The sequence below is a fragment of the Podarcis tiliguerta genome (genome assembly GCF_965153285.1).
Source record: "Podarcis tiliguerta genome assembly, chromosome: 12".
In the NCBI taxonomy this organism is placed as follows: Eukaryota; Metazoa; Chordata; class Lepidosauria; order Squamata; family Lacertidae; genus Podarcis; species Podarcis tiliguerta.
The window spans coordinates 47073311-47090435 of NC_139545.1; the positions used below are offsets into that span (position 1 = coordinate 47073311).

At 41.9% G+C, this 17125-nt stretch overlaps 1 protein-coding gene and 1 long non-coding RNA gene across 5 annotated transcripts in view; one reads left to right on the forward strand and one right to left on the reverse strand.

Annotated features, from left to right (window-relative positions):
* The window catches only part of LOC310661107, a 50949-nt gene extending 48200 nt beyond the window's left edge, over positions 1-2749 (forward strand). Inside the window, exon 4 of the long non-coding RNA XR_014503719.1 lies at positions 2390-2749. This is a non-coding gene — a long non-coding RNA (uncharacterized lncRNA). The remainder of the gene's footprint in view (positions 1-2389) is intronic.
* The window catches only part of UBE3C (ubiquitin protein ligase E3C), a 58358-nt gene that overhangs the window by 38804 nt on the left and 2429 nt on the right, over positions 1-17125 (reverse strand). For 2 of the 4 annotated variants that reach the window (XR_014503654.1, XM_083406148.1), the window contains exons 2-10: positions 13646-13699; positions 10980-11054; positions 8485-8631; positions 6464-6579; positions 6029-6186; positions 5087-5240; positions 4509-4729; positions 3706-3860; positions 1788-1975 (exon numbers count right to left, since the gene is read on the reverse strand). Coding sequence is in view for 2 of the 4 variants with exons in the window: in XM_083406148.1 (XP_083262274.1) it covers positions 1788-1975; positions 3706-3860; positions 4509-4729; positions 5087-5240; positions 6029-6186; positions 6464-6579; positions 8485-8631; positions 10980-11054; positions 13646-13699 (1268 nt within the window). In the remaining 2 variants the exon portion in view is untranslated. The remainder of the gene's footprint in view (positions 1-1787; positions 1976-3705; positions 3861-4508; positions 4730-5086; positions 5241-6028; positions 6187-6463; positions 6580-8484; positions 8632-10979; positions 11055-13645; positions 13700-17125) is intronic. The other 2 variants (XR_014503655.1, XM_083406149.1) reach the window with 1 other exon arrangement.

Genomic DNA, 17125 nt, shown 5'->3' on the forward strand with positions numbered 1-17125 from the left:
GGGTTTTTAGTTTGTTCCCCTGCGTTAATAGCTGGACCCACCCACAAAGATATATCAATAAACTGTTTTTGAAACTAACCTATCACCATCACAGCCCCATAGGGCATGTGGAGCTGCTGTTTGAGAAAAGTTTAGTTTAGCCAGCTGGATTCATGTACACCAAGTTCTGAGAGAACTGTGCAGACTACCTATGCACTTCCAGGTGTTTCCCCCCCCCCCTTAAATTGTATACAGGCAGCGACCAATTTGAACCAGGATTACGTCCCAGTCTCCCATGTGCATTGGCAGGGCCCACGTAAGGTGGCCTGCCCTGTTCTACCCCTGCCCTCCATTGTGATGTTTTTACGACATTTTCAGGGCACTCCCAGATTCAGAGCAATGCGCATGTGCATAGTCACGCGCATATCAGACATGCCTAAAATGGTCACTGCCTGTATTAGATATAATTAAATTTTATGGTTTTATACATGTAATGTGCCCTGCAATCAGTTATGACAACGAGTGGCTTCACGTATTTTAAATAAACAAAAATGCACTCTTGGGCTTAGAAAACTAGATTCATGTTTATTAGGATTCTGAGTGATAAGACTACACATTTCTATCCACTCGTCTAACAAGTGTACTACCGGCAATTTTTATAAAGCTTGTAGTGCTGCATTTGTATTCCTAATGTGAGTTGGCTATTCCATAGAAAGCATGGAAAGCCTTCATGCTGCTTTAGCAACTAGCCTGCATATTTCACTTAAAAACAGTGAGCAAGGCACGTTCCATTGCCATACCCATGTGAATAATGTTGTTCAACTGGTCTGGGATGGAGTCCTGCCCAATAATTCACAGGTGATAAGTGCTTGAAGGGTTAACGGCTAATGTGGGCAACAGGTAATGGTCAGCGGCTTGGCTAAGTTGTCAAGGTGGCATAAAAAAATTCTTATAAAATTCCAAAATCCACATTAGGGCAATATCTTTTTTTAAAAGCCAGATGAGTTCTGGAGAACTCAGAAGCTTGCGCACTATTTTTGTCACATTTTGGTTGGCCTAAGAGGTATTTCCCCATTATGGAATTTCCTATTGACCAACAGCACTACCTTTACTTTTAAAACAAATAGCTTACACTTAAGCTGCAGAAAGAGATGGAATCGCAAGAATATTAACGAGCCTGCAGGACCATCTACTTCAGCATCCTGTTCTCACAATGGTCTACTAAATACCCCTGGTAGGGTACATGGGCAGTGGAGTAGCGTGGGGGGTGCAGGGGGGGCCGGCCGCACCGGATGCAACATCTGGGGGTTTGGGTTAGGGGGCGCAAATCCACGGGTTAGGGGGTGCAAATAACTTGCCTTGCCCCGGGTGCTGACAACCCACGCTACGCCACTGTACATGGGAAACCCACAACAGTTAAGATCTAAATTAGTTTAAGATGGGAAGCTCTTTGCCTCCTGGTTCCCAAACATCTAGAGATCCCTACCACAGCCTTGTTTTGAAGGTTCTCTCAGCAAGTGCATAGTCAACGAAATAAAATGATCTGTTTCTATATCAAAGCAACCAAGGATCTCAGTTTTACCAAAAAGTGTCAAAATCAAAGAGGAGAACTGCCCTATATCCTGTTGTCCTTAGTACATTTCTAGGGCTTCTGGACAGTGAACTTCCAAATAATTCCAACACATACTGCAGATGAAGTTGAGTTAACATAGGACCAGTGTTTCAGGCACACAGGAAAGAAAGCCAGAATTGCCCCTAAATTTGTAGATTTATGTCTGCAAATGCACTTTTCTTTTTTTTAGACTTACCTGACTTTTGGCACCATCATTCGGTGCTGCACCATCAATGTGTGGCAGATGGAAGCCATCAGAGTAAAAACTTCTTCACTAGCTGAATCTCTCCAAACCATGTTTAGCAGAGTGTTTGTCTGCTGCTTTGTATCCAGTTTTGAAAGACACTCTTCAGTTATATATTGGACTGATATTCTTCCATCTCCCTGCAAAACGGGGGAAAAAATGGTTTTTTAACATCTCAAAGAATCTGTGCTTTTTAAATAATGATGTATATTAACCTCTTTTGGGTGGGAGGAGCTAACAAGCCTCAAAGCACTTATTGCAATTTTCAGCAAAAGCAGGATATCAGTTCTACTTTCTAAATGGATTTGGAAATGCAAAGATACGCTTCTGAATCCCACAGTACATGGAAGAGGCTGGTACTATATTAGTCCTTCTGTTCAAGGCAAGCCACACCACCTAAAAGGCAGGTGGAGGGGAGAGAACTCAGTCACAGATCAGCACCAGCCATGCAGTATGCCTGAGCAGTTTAATCACAATGGGGGGGGGGGATTTAGACTCTTTTCTCTGAAGGGCTGTTCCATTGTTCTATCTGGGTTCCTTGTCTACTACCCTAGTACTAGATGAATAATAAAGAAGGCTGCCATGAAGAAAAGCCCTGCAATACTTGTATAATCAGTTTGAAGATTACAACGTAGTATAGCAATGGCCTGCCGCTCCAGTATGTTGGATCTCTGCACACACCTGGGTGAGTAAAGAAAGCATCACTCTATGGACAACCTGAAACAGCGTTGGGAATCTTTTTCGGCCCAAGGGCTACATTCCCCCACCCAGGAAGGCAGGCACACACGCAACATCCCATTCACATAATTCAATTCATCCACACACACACACACACCCATTCACACACACTGCAGCCATGCAAAATCTAGTGTGATTCCAACAAAGAGGCCATGAGCCAGAGGACCCCTGACCTAAAAGAGTAAAATATTGAACTTTCCACACTGTATTGCGGCTCTTGTTCTACAAAGTTTCACCTAATGTTTTGGTTAACCACTGAAAGCTAATTTCCAAGTATTCAAATTCTTCAGAAATGTGGTTTCAAGTCTTGGTTAACTTATGCCAGATCTTCACTTTTTAGTTATTTCACTTTGTGTCCTTGGCTTTATTAACAAATTATATTCAAGCAAGATACCCAATAAAGATAGTGTTTAAAGACCAGAGTTATTTTTCATTTGTGCATTTTCAAGGTCAGTTTTCCAAAAGCATATAAGAAACATAACAATGACTTAATTCTCAAATCTGAACATCTATTAAAAAAAAACCTAAATAGTAATGACTAGTTCGAAGCCTGTTGTAAAAAAAGAGTGACTACTTGTGTCCAAGTGCAATGTGTGATGCCTAATACCAGCAACTTTAATATTTTTTACTACCTGAAATTGACAAATCAGGCTTCTATTTATAAATGCATACAAAGAGCAGTGAGGCTTTTATACACCACCTCACTGATCTCTCTGAACAGTCATTAAATTCTATGCCCCCATTAGAATTCCATTCTCTTCCACAATAAATCACAGTACATTATGCAGCCACCTGTGTAATGTGCTATTTGACTGCAATTGACATGCCTAGCCATGAAAAAGCCACTGTAAGCAGTCTGCAACAAAACACCTGGAAATGAGGTGGGTTGGGAGAGGCACTGCACACAATATTCGAAGTTAAACACACACAAAACGTTAAACATTTGTGCTTCCCCACACAGAAAATACAAGGGAAACTGCAAGCTGTCCACATGTAAATAGATCCAAGCCAAATATAAGTTAACTACTGCCAATATATTTTGCTGCAAAAGCCAAAGACGAATGGAGTATTACAGAAGAGGAAGCCTACTCCAAGCTTGAGTGTGCAATTTCTTCTGACATTTAATACCTACAGGCATGGAAGTCATCTTGCTAATTCCTTCATCTTCATCTTCAGAGTCACTGGTTGAATCTTGGCAGTCTGCACCTAACGCAGACACCGGTAACTGAGAAAGAAATGTCTGAAGTACTCGCAGATACACAAGCAGCCCTTCTTCTGAAAGAGATCCTATATTGAGGAAAAGATTAAATACAGAATAAAGAACACAGAAATACTGAGCTGGGATCACTTATGACTCTTTGTAAGAAACTGAACACACTTGCTGCTGATACTGTGCACATTTTAGGGATAAGTAAAATATATATGGTTCATAGGCCACATGGTGTGCAGATTTTTCAAATCTTGAGATTCTGGGCTTTCTTAAGTTTTTAAGAGCTCACTGTTGTCAATATTTAAACATGAGAACCTAAAAACAATGATTAAATTATGCATTGGGTTTCTGAGATCAGTAAAGAACCAAAACCACGTATTTATTCTATTGCGAATATCACGATCACCGTGCATTTTTATAACAGTATGAAGTCAACCTGCTAAATTTTCACTGGGATGTTCAAGGCTGAAAGTAGGAATGTGACCAAAGACCAGTCAATTAACTCTCAGTTTAACATACCTCACAAAGGTATTAAGGTGAACAATGCAGTGAATTGCAATGTAATCAGCCTTAAGGCCTTTGGAGGAAAGATAGGCTGTCGTAGAAGAGGCATAATAGTTGTTGTAATAATAATAATGTTTGCAACTGTAAAGCACCTAGCCAGCTACTGCAGGGACAGCATATAACAAATGGATACTTTAACTGATTAAATATGCTTTACATACCTAAATATGTTTCCCCAACAGTTAGAACAACGTAGAAAAGCCAAGGAGCTCTCTCACTTTTCCTCAAACGCCTGCTTTCTGTTAACAATAGTGCATTCAAAAAGAGTTCATAAGGAAAACAGGTCTTCACATCTGCAAGCGCTGGAATGATGAAATGAAATATCTGATCTGTAAAAGGTGCTGCCAGGAATTCTTCTGTAAAAGCAGCAAAATTCTGTTGCCTGCAGAAGGTAAAGAAAGGATTCTCTTTATGGGAAATGTGAACATACCTTTCCACCACTACATTGACAATACAATAAAATATTCAAGTTTGGAAATATATTTTACCCATTTGGATTTTTTTCTTTGTAATTGTCAAGGTGCATTTTATTAAATCTGTTTCTACCCTCTTGTTACTGTATTTTTGCTAAACAAGTCTGCAGAACAGTAATAAGAGGCTGTTTCAAGACTAGAAAGAGATGATCTAGTCATTCCACAAAGCTTTACATTTTTGTTCCATTAGTACCTATTAGTGCTTTGCCATGGTAAGGGGAAAAAATTAAACTAATACATACCAATGCACAACTAAATGTGCTTACCTGGCATTTTCTGGACAGGAGCTATAATTAAAGTGCAATGGTTTCAGAACATTCTCTAACAATATTTTTGCAATAGGAACTCGAGACACATCAGAATACTCAATACTTGATGGAAGCTTGTTATTTATTAGCAGATAAAGAGACCTGTAGTATCCTGAAAGAAAAAGAATTCAAGCATTTGTACCCATTTTAAGGCATACATTTATTTTTAAACAATAAAATTATTTTACAACTGACAAAAATATATTTCAGAGGCAGAGGCATGTCAAAGGTTGCACAAACACAACTAAGAGTCTTGCAGGATGCCAAGTACCAGCTTTTCTGGGCCAAAGACCACATTGTGAGATGTGCTTTAATATAGTAACTATAATTTTAGCAGCATAGCTGATAAACTAGGAAAAAAACTGGCAACTGATCTCATCTAGTTAATCAAATCCAAAAATTTGTGCCAATTCAAAGCACTGGCTCTTCAAAACACCAGCTAAATCTGGTGTTTCATAGTATTATGGAATTTGAGCCTAGCAGTCCATGGTTTTACAATTACAAAAAAGAATGTTAAAAGGACTCTGCATTAAACACTTACATGCTATTCTTAAGGATGAATGTTCTCAGTGCAGCTAACAATAAGGCAATATGAACATTAAAGCTATCACAAGTTAAAATAATAAGAGTAAAAAATAACACACACATTAAAAAAAAACAACCCTGAATAAAGCATCATGAAACATTTGAAAACATATACAACCATCTGGAAGGCATTAACACTTACAATATTTCAATAAGAAACAGCATTTTTGAAGACATAAGATTATGTTTCATTTCAGTATTACTGCAATATTCACAATTGTTGGGTATTATTGTAAATGTAGCTCATTCACAAAGCTGACAGCTGTTACATATTCAAAGTTCAATAAAATTTTGAAAAGTAATCATTACACAAACCTTTTTGAATCACGTAGTGCAAGATTTGTTCAATTATTGATGCTACATAGTTAGCATCTTGTAAAACAGGCAAATAGGTATTCTCAGATGAAAATACTTCAAGCATCCTCATAGGAAGTGCAACATTCAGACTGTCATCATTGCAGTTTTGCAGCAATCTATGACAAAAATAAAACTTGTCACTCAAATGGTATAGCTTCTCCCTTCTAGCGAAAAAGGAATACAGTTCTAACTTGCAAACAATGAAGAAAGATTTCAGACCTCAGAGTTCAAAAGAAAACGTAAAGTGCTCTTGTCCATAGAGCCAACTGGGGCTAAAGACCTCAAGATGGCCATTTAGCATATTTAATATAGATTTGTAGCCTTAAGTGAGCTAATTCAGTTAAGGAACATGGTTAAGTCCGCAGTGAGCTGATTAAGTTTATTTGTTTTTACCTGCAACATAAGCCCAACAGCCTTTTTATCTGGAACAGGCATGTAAGTTTCTCAGGGCCATCAAGCTGCTTCACAAACTGAGAATTCTGCTTAATCAAGTTCTGACATATCCATATCTGGAGATGAGGAGAAAAGACATCCACAGATACAAGTGTTAAAATGCTCTAAAAAGTAACACTGGTGCTTTTTGTGACTGCTCATGTACATAAAGCATGCATGAGCATCTAAAGCAGGAATGCGGACCTGTGGCCTCCAGATGTTTTCAGATTATATCTCTCTTCATACCCAACCTTGGCCATGCTGGATATGACTGATGGAAGCTAAAGTCTGGATGGCCACAGATTCCTCCCGATCTAAAGGAACACCTCTTGTACCTCAAGATGAATCAAGTGTTTCTAATCTCAAATGCTGAGAGGGCTTTCGCCATGATGTGCCCCGCCCCTGGCCTTAACTATGGAACACTCTCCTTAGAAACGTATGACCAACATAATGTCTGCTTGGTGCCAAGCTGAGATTGTTTTCCTCTCCCAGACCTTTATTTCTAATTCTTCATTAGCATCATGTAAGACTGTTAATCCCCACCTGCCCCCAAGCAGAATACCCCAAAACAGGATTTTTAAAAAAAAATCAGCACGGCCAAAGCATCTAGGAATTGGGGGATAGTGTTGTGTTTGGTCATATGTCATCAAAGTATGCCAAGAAGAGGCAAGAAATGGTAAACAAAGCTTCCAATTTTGGGCAAGTTGTTAGCTATCTTTATGTGGCACATTAGTTTGTCCATAACGAGGTGGTCCCAAATCTGCCTGCACCGAGCTTGAATAATAGACCATGTTATTTTCTCCTGTTTTATGCCTAAGAAAAGCACATCTGTATTCAGAAATAAGGAATAATTGAGGGGCAAACAAGATGTACAACAGGATAGCTGAACATCTTTTTCTTTTTGGTAAAAGCAGCCACTAAGGCACCCTATTTGGATAGGTTTCTTGAGGATGAAGAGGCTAACGCTCCCTAAACACACACACACACACACACACACACACACACACACACAATTATGCTCTGGCCCTAAATTAAATCCCGCTTCCCAAGCTACTGATAGCCATGGAGGGTAAAAAACAAAGGTACCACAATGATCTTTACCATCTATGGCTAACAGCTGCTTCAGTGGAGTAGGGGAGTGCGTGTAGAGGGACAATCCAGGAACTAGCACATTAGGAACTAGCACAAGCGAACGGATTAACAACCATACACATACAGTGCCCGGCAACTGCTTTTAAGAGAAGGAAAGTGATGTGGCCTCATCACACTGACCCCCACCCCCAAAGATTCCACACTTCAGATTTATTTCATTTAAACACCAACATGTACCAAGGGAAGAAACTAATTTCTGGGTGTTGCATATACATTTAATTTTGTTGTTACTTCATGAGCATTGCAGAAAGGTTTTTATGTGGAAGAGGCACTGTTGAGAGAAACTTATGAGTCTCAGGTACATTCCTAAGTCTTGTCCGTCCATCCATCCCACCTCACCATGCATACTCAGCCAAATGAGCTTGTGCCATCTTCCATTAACTATATAAATTTTATGAAATAAATAAAGCCCTTAAGGTTAGATAGCACTGACTTTATGACAGCATCTGCATGTTTATTAGGATGTAATGTTCTCCAAAATTTCGATGGATCCACACACTTCAGCATGAAAACTGAAAGCATGTTTTCCCACAGATAAGGAAGTGGGGATTTTTTTGGGTGGCACCATTCTCTTGTAGCAGATGGTATACTGGCCTTAGTGAAACCCTGACCTTGTGGGAGGGAAGGAGGAGTCCTTTCTTGGGGTTGCTATCAGAAGAGGAGGAAGAATGGGAAAGCCACCCCCTCTCTGCAAGGACAAGTAACTTTCTGCATGTCCAGATTCAACCTCACTGTCTTTTGAACAGATCATTTAGTACTGACAACCAAGAAATTAAAAATAATTACTAAAAACACACAAGAAACTGGAATCACTCTCGTTGAGTACTTACCAAACGTTTAGAATCCTCATTATGCCTATAGAAAAACAGAAGTTGGCGAACTAAAAGACTCAGATTTGCTCCATTGGCGGTGGAGAAACTTCCTCCAGATTGCGCTAGATTAGCACAGTAATCAAATTCGCTCCTCTGAATGGAATACTTAAATTGAAGAATAAAATTTAAGTTAATGTACTGTATTGTCAACATTATGAAACACAGGCAAGATTTCAATATATCATTTGAAGCTGCAGCTTTCATTGATAAGCCAATGAACAATTTTATGCATATAATTTCTTCGGCATTGATTTTTGTTTGTAACCTGAGGTACATTGCTCAAGGCCAAGTGTGGAGGTTAAATTGGCTTGTACACAAAGGTGCAAAAATGCAAAGTGATGTCATAGCATTTTCAGAAATTTTAAAAGCATAATCAGTCAGTACAGTACAAGTATTGTCATCTGTGCACATCAACTCCCTCAAATCCTATGGAAGCAGAACTGCCTATGTACTAAGAGAAGAATTAGAACTCATTTTGAAAGCTACAATGAACCAATAATAAAATTAATGTGAAGGAAGTACTTTTGTGTGAATTCATCTTCTACTGTATTATTCATCTAATTGAGACTAACAATAAACAAGTTTCCCAACAGACATTACAACTATACATATGAATAAATGTTCCCGATTAGAACTACTGTACATATTTTCATAATTTTATTGCACTTTTACACAGGCAAGGATTGAAAGGGCTATGTGTAGAGTTTGCTCCTGCCCACTGGCCTGTGGCCAGAAGTCAGGCTCCAGAGCTTCCTATGTAGCACAAGGAGCTACAATCAAATGAAGGTATTTGGCAAACCTCTGGGCATAAACAGATGTTCCTGGGAGAAAGCACAGGGTTCTTTAAAGCCATACAATAGATATTTCTGGTTATATTTCATTTTTACTGTGCTCTTATTCATCACAAGTCCTTCTAAATGGAGTTCCAAACTAAATTTAAGACTATGGTTTCCCCATAGGCTGCAACCAATAATCCCAGTCCAGAGAATCACTGAACAGGAGTCTTATACTACAGGGAGAGAATGACTAACATACAGTACAGTACAAGCTTGTCCACATGGCTATTACATTGTGGGTTTGAGGAAGTAGTAAGTATCAGAGGGTTTTCTACAGCATATCAGCATACATTGTTTCTGCACACGCTGATAGTAGTGACTAGAAGGCAGGCTGAAATAGTGACAGTGTCAACTCCTGTTAGATACCGTATTTTTCGCCCTATAGGACGCACCGTCCCATAAGGCGCACCTAGTTTTTTGGGGGGGAAATAAAGGAAAAAAATTATTTCCCCCCCAGGCGCGGGGTTGGGGAAGCCCGAGCTTCCCCCGACCCCAGCCCCCAAACAGGCAGCTCTCTGCAAGCAGTGGGAGCCCAGTGCTGGCTCCCGCTGCTAGCGGAGAGGTCCGCGAAGCCTGGGCGCGCTGAGCTCAGCGCGCGCAGGCTTCGGCATGCAGGCACGTCTCCGCCAGCAGCGGGAGTGCTCCCGCTGCTAGCGGAGAGGTCCGCGAAGCCTGGGCTCGCTGAGCTCAGCGCGCGCAGGCTTCCGCATGCAGGCACCTCTCCGCCAGCAGCGGGAGCGTTCCCGCTGCTAGCGGAGAGGTCCGCGAAGCCTGGGCGCGCTGAGCTCAGCGCGCGCAGGCTTCCGCATGCAGGCACGTCTCCGCCAGCAGCGGGAGCGTTCCCGCTGCTAGCGGAGAGGTCCGCGAAGCCTGGGCGCGCTGAGCTCAGCGCGCGCAGGCTTCCGCATGCAGGCACCTCTCCGCCAGCAGCGGGAGCGTTCCCGCTGCTGGCGGAGAGGTCCGCGAAGCCTGGGCGCGCTGAGCTCAGCGCGCGCAGGCTTCCGCATGCAGGCACCTCTCCGCCAGCAGCGGGAGCGTTCCCGCTGCTAGCGAGAGGTCCGCGAAGCCTGGGCGCGCTGAGCTCAGCGCGCGCAGGCTTCCGCATGCAGGCACCTCTCCGCCAGCAGCGGGAGCGTTCCCGCTGCTAGCGGAGAGGTCCGCGAAGCCTGGGCGCGCTGAGCTCAGCGCGCGCAGGCTTCCGCATGCAGGCACGTCTCCGCCAGCAGCGGGAGCGTTCCCGCTGCTAGCGGAGAGGTCCGCGAAGCCTGGGCGCGCTGAGCTCAGCGCGCGCAGGCTTCCGCATGCAGGCACCTCTCCGCCAGCAGCGGGAGCGTTCCCGCTGCTAGCGGAGAGGTCCGCGAAGCCTGGGCGCGCTGAGCTCAGCGCGCGCAGGCTTCGGCATGCAGGCACCTCTCCGCCAGCAGCGGGAGCGTTCCCGCTGCTAGCGGAGAGGTCCGCGAAGCCTGCATTCGCCCCATAGGACGCACCCAGATTTCCCCTTCATTTTTGGAGGGGAAAAAGTGCGTCCTATAGGGCGAAAAATACGGTATATCTTTCTGTGGTTACTGTGCAAACTCAGAAGCACATAAGAAAAGTCAATCATAAAAAAATGCCTACTTGTTGTTTTCTGTCCCTGTACCCACGAACAAAGGACTGGATGATTATTGCATTTTTCAGCCTTCTCCTTTCTTCCTAAGGAGACAAGACAAAGGTCAAAATAAAATTTGCTGCATTGTAGTTAATAGAACAAAGCACTGACAAGAAAAACACCTGTGCAGTCACTGAATAACCTCACACAAAAAAACTCTCTCTTCAATAGTATCAGAGGAACACGAGCAGTGGAGTTTGTGGTAGAGAAGGTCTGGGTTCTCCACCTAACGGGCTTACGCTGCCCGACACCAAGCCATAGCCAAACAAGACAGACTGAAAGGAACACAAATATCTTGCTGCCCATTAGGAACATTGTGCTTTTCCATTGATATGCTTTTCTGCTCTCTTTATTACATGCATATCCAACAAATTTACCATATAATGTATTTCCTGTCGAATCTGTCAAATTTAAAAGAAAGTTTATTTTAATTTTTTTTGAAAAACTAAGTTCCTAGCCTTTATACTGAAGACTTAAGGCAAATGCCGTTTGGGCAGGTCGTCCATTGTTTAGAGACCAGAGCATCACCACCCTACAAAGCTCCTTGCTTTTCCCACCAGCTAATAAGAAACTAAACCTCGCATCTCATGTCCAATATCTATGTACAACTGTGCCCCAGCATCCCTTATGTACCCCATGGCTGTCAAAACAGAAAATGTTGACCCGAAGCTACTAAAATATCTGTTTAATAGATGTTGGTGGAATGCGAATACGGCATTACAAGTTAAATGGGGGGCGGGGATAGATTACTTGAGGTGGAATTCAGATTTTAATACACTACTGTGTAAATGAAGGAATGATAGAACAGAAATAAGAAATTGAATGAATAAAGATTTGGCAAGAAGGGAGCCAAGGATATTCAAATGACAGACCCTGGAAACGGGCAGCCTGCTGATCAACTTGTACTGGTTTTTTTAAAAAACAGAAACAAAACAGGAAAATTCAACAGCAATCTCAACAGCAGCAGCAACTGATCTTCCACAGCACACAGCTGAATTACAACACAAGACAGTTATATTCTCCTCATTAGGCATAGGTTTCATCCAAGAATGCATAATTGTCAATTAGTGACCCATAGTTGCAAATGTTTGAAGCCTGAGGTCACTGCAGCAATTTCACTACTCATTTTTTAAAGCTGTGTCTGATTTTATTCTCAATAGACTGAGTCATGTTTTCTTCCCGATATATGCTACATCTTCAAAAGTAACAAAATATATTCTTGTAAATACAGGGTGACTTGTTTCTTATGCACATTTTCTGCACCAGAGCCTTACAAATAATGAAACGGGCAAATTATCTGCTCATTGGAGCTGACAAAAGAATTTCCTATGGTTGTAGTTAATCAACTTTATGATGACAGTTGGGATGTACAGTCTCAAACATAGGCAGTGTTTCACATGACTGCCTATGACACTGAAGTCCAGTTCACACAACACACAGAAACACGGCTTAGTAATATGCAGCCAAGAAGGAAGAAGCTGCAGTGAGCCTCAGGCTGAGGCGCCCCCTTTTTCCTCCTGCATGACTCCATCAATTTTCAGCCCCACTCTCCTTTAAAGGCAGGCTTGGTGCATCATACAGATAAAGAAAAGTGGTTTGTTAACAAACTCTACACAGACTGTCAGGAACCACTGCTTGAAGTTTGCTTGTTTTGAAAGTGAGAAGAACTGGCTGGTTCAGGTGACACAACAAGCCTAGATGTACAGGAAGCAGGAAAACAAATTGTTGGAGTCCAAGAGGGGAGGATGAAAGCTAGAGGCAGCTCCTTCCTGCTTATGCATATGTCAGTAAACCATGGTTAATCAGGAAACATTATCATACAAATCCCTATGGAGAATGGCATAGTAAACACTGCTCTAGTCTGCCAAACAAGTGTGTGAATCAGCCCCACAACTAGTTTTTCTGCTAGTGAGTCAGGATCATGTTAGCAATTCTAAGGTACCATGCTTGCATACATTATCCCAGCAAAATTTAAATTTGGTGCAAAACAATGTAAGGGCGGGGCCCTACTATTTAGCATTCAAAAATTCCGCAACTACAAAATGAGGAAAACAGGAGGTTTTAAAAAGCCAATACCCAAGCTATTTTATTTATTTACGAGTTTTATATACCATCCTTTGCCAGTAGGCCCCATGGAGGGTTACACTTATAAAAAAAGGCAAAACAATAAAATAAAATACTAATTTAATCTAAATCAGTTCGTAACTCCAACACAGAGAAGGGACGAAAGACAGCATCCAACTGGTCATCAATGCTTCAAAAAAAGAGGTAGCTATAAAGCAAATCAGCTAAACATTCTTCACCCTACCCCTCCTTCAAAATCCTGTCAAGAGAGGGGTGTCTTGATCCGCACTGCCTAAGAGTAAAAGAACAAGGCAGACAAATCTCACTGTGGAAGGAATTCCACCGTTCTGGAGCCACCACTAAGCAGCACCCCCTACACACAATCCTATATACCTAGCACTGCACAGGAAGCCCTAGGAGGGCACTGTTCATGGATCTCACTGAACGGCAGCAAGTATTCTCTCAGATACTTGGGGTCCAGCTGTTCAGTGCTTTAAATACAAACATAAGCATTTTCATCATACAATATTTCAACTGGAAGCTATTTTAAAAGGCTTTACTTGTATCATACCTCTCGTTTCCGCCTCTCTTCCTGTGTGCGATGCAAAAGAGATGCTTTTTCCTCCTGGAAAAGACGATAAATTATATTCTGTTTCTACCTAAACAATGTTTTGCATAAAGTTTGCATAAAGATAAACATCTTTCCAAAATATTTTGCAGAAAAGTAACATGCATCTTCCTCCCTTATGTGCTTAGATACAACACAATCAATGACACACAACAAATCAGCCTAAAGTCATTCTACCGAACAGTCTCCATCACAAATATGAGCATGATTATTTCTTTATTTTGCTTAAACTAGACTACAGTAATTAACACAATTTAAAACTGCAGTGGATTCAACTGGCACAACCAGTTAACAGTAATGAATGAATGAACGAACATCCATTACAATTTCTGATTTTCCCAACAAAGTCTCAAAAAAAGTTTTCAGCCACACACTGTTCATTCAATTAAACTGCATAAATATAAATATCAATATCTAAATAAATACTGATCTTCTCCAAACAATACCCACCCACAGCCCAATGTCAGAGAAGGTGCTAAAATAAAAGTGCATATGAAAGTATTTCATGCATTTGAGCACCATGATAGAATGTATTTAGGGAACTATAATGTAATTAAGTCAAAGCAATTTAAAAGGAAAGTTACAGTAGAAAAACTGTTTAACAATATTGCCTTATTTGGTTTTATAATTTGATAAAGTAATATCAGAAAAGAAGTGGTGAAGCCTACACACTTAAGATATTTCTCTATTGCTTACACAAAGCAGAACTAAACATTTGCAATAGCAAATAAGCCTAATTTGGTGAAGAGATTCATAAATGAAGTTGCATTTTAAAAGCCAGGTGCAATTATAACTAGTTCTGCTTTTCAAAGTTACTTTCATTACAATATGCATCCTTCTTTATCCATGCGTCCTTCTTTTTCTTTGTTTCCACATTCAAAACTTAGGGCACTGGGAAGGAAGTTGAGTGAATTTCACTGGCTTTTACAAAGTCGATTATTAGTATTTTTAAAGTGAAAACAACAGGCTTAACAATAACCAATCAAAAAGGCTAATAAACCGCACAGATTTACATCCTCATTACTAATGCTGAGTCAACCCAATAGATTTCAAACTTCAGATGAGGATCCAAACTCAAGATCTCCCTATACAGTGGTACCTTGGTTCTCAAACTTTATCCGTTCTGGGAGTCCGTTCGACTCCCAAAACCATTCGAAAACCAAGGCGCGGCTTCCGATTGGCTGCAGGAGCTTCCTGCACTCAAACGGAAGCTGCGTCAGATGTTTGGCTTCTGAAAAACGTTCGCAAACCGGAACACCTACTTCCGGGTTTGTGATGTTCAGGAGTCGATTTGTTTGACAACTAAGCCGTTCGGGAACCAAGGTGCCACTGTATAGTCGAGTTATCAGACATGCAACTTACCAATGTGTGTTATTTATTAAATTTATATGCCTCCTTTCTGCTTAGTAACCTGAGGTGGTTCACAATTTTAAAAATATTTTAGAACAAATACATTAAATAAAACGTAAAGTGACTTTCTCAGGCCAAACTGGAGCTGAGGATAAAAGCCTGGGCTCCCTTGCTTCTCCCTTCACGCCATTCACACAGAGCTCTAGTGAAGAAGTCAATGCCAAGGTGTTTCAAATGGACAAAACCATTAAAGCAACGGAAACTGCCTCTAAGTAGTATGTAAGCATTAGACCCAGCACTAAAGCATCCATCACATTCCTAAATCCTTGGGGAAAACCCTTATCTCAAATGCATTTCTCTGAAGGTATATTCTGCTGATTTCAACAGAATTATCTGTCAAGCACATATTCCAGGATGACTGTGTGGATAACCAGCTGAATCAGAACAAAGGTTCATCTAGCCCAGTACCCTATTTACACCACACCAGATGCTTCCGGGAAGACCACGAGCAGGGCATGAAGGCAACATACAGTCTCCTTCCAGCAACTGTTATTCAGCAGCATACCATTTCTGAACATGGAACTTCCATTTAGCTGCCATTGCTAATAGTCATTGATAGACCCTTTCTCCATGAATTTGTCCAAATCCATTTTAAAGCCACGGCCATCACTGCATCCTGTGACAGCAAGTTCCATAAATTATGTGTTGTGGGAAGAAGTGCTTCCTTTTTTCTGTCCTGAATCTACTGCGGATCAATTTCAATGGGTGACCCCGTGTTCCAGTGTTATGAGTGCAGGGGGGGGGGGAGCGGGGGGGAAGGTCTATCCATTTTCTGCATCATTTTATAAAGCTCTACCATGGCCCACTTTAGCTGTCCCCACCACCATTACCTGGATCGAGGGGGTCACAGCAGAGGTGAGGGAATGGGCCTCATGTTTACATGGCAATTCTTACAGAAAGCTTCCACTGAATAAACCAATTTATGGGAGGCAGTCTGTGGGGATGGGAGTGGGATCAAATTTACAGGGGATGGGGAAAACTGAAAGAGACAAGATAATAAAGGAAGGGAAAGTTTGCTACAAGTTCACCAATGAGCCTTTCAAGTGATTTCGGTAATAATCCAAGAGGAAGACACCAAGGGAGGAAGGCAAAGAAATCAGGGCCTGCTCCAGTAAGACTGTTTCCCCACCCTGGCCAACCTTACATTCTGTTTCATTTGTTTTAATACTTTAAAACTGTAAACCACATTGGGAACCTTGGGGGGAAAGCGGTATATAAGTGTAATAATAACGCTGTATCCCTATAAATTTTCGGCTTAAATGCAAACAAAGGCAAGTGTTTCAGCCTCCGCAAGAGCTCAGTTTTCCCCAGTACTCCATGCGAAATCCAAAGTCACATTCTTTCTCCTGGCAGTTCTAATCTTAAGGACAATAAACTGACTGGGTTCTTCTACTGTCAGCACACTTTGGTCCAGTGTAACACTAAAGAGTGCTTATTCCTGTTTCCTGTCTACCAAAACGTTCCTGCAATAGTGCTTCACCAGAGGGAGAAGAGGTGTCTTCACAGGATAAATTAAGGCAGAAATATTTCAGCACCACAGCAGAACAGGGTTTTTATTTTTTCCTGCAATTATTTTACATATTACCAAACTATTGGGTAGGGACGCGGGTGGCGCTGTGGGTAAAACCTCAGCGCCTAGGGCTTGCTGATTGCATGGTTGGCGGTTCGAATCCCCACGGCGGGGTGAGCTCCCGTCTTTCAGTCCCAGATCCTGCCCACCTAGCAGTTCGAAAGCACCCCTAAGTGCAAGTAGATAAATAGGTACCGCTTTCTAGCAGGAAGGTAAACGGCGTTTCCGTGTGCTGCGCTGATGCCGGCTCGCCAGAGCAGCTTCGTCACACTGGCCACGTGACCCGGAAGTGTCTCCGGACAGCGCTGACCCCGGGCCTCTTAAGTGAGATGGGCGCACAACCCTAGAGTCGGACGTGACTGGCCCATACAGGCAGGGGTACCTTTACCTTTTTTAACTATTGGGTCAGTGTAGAAATCATCAGCTATCCCTGATCTAAGTCC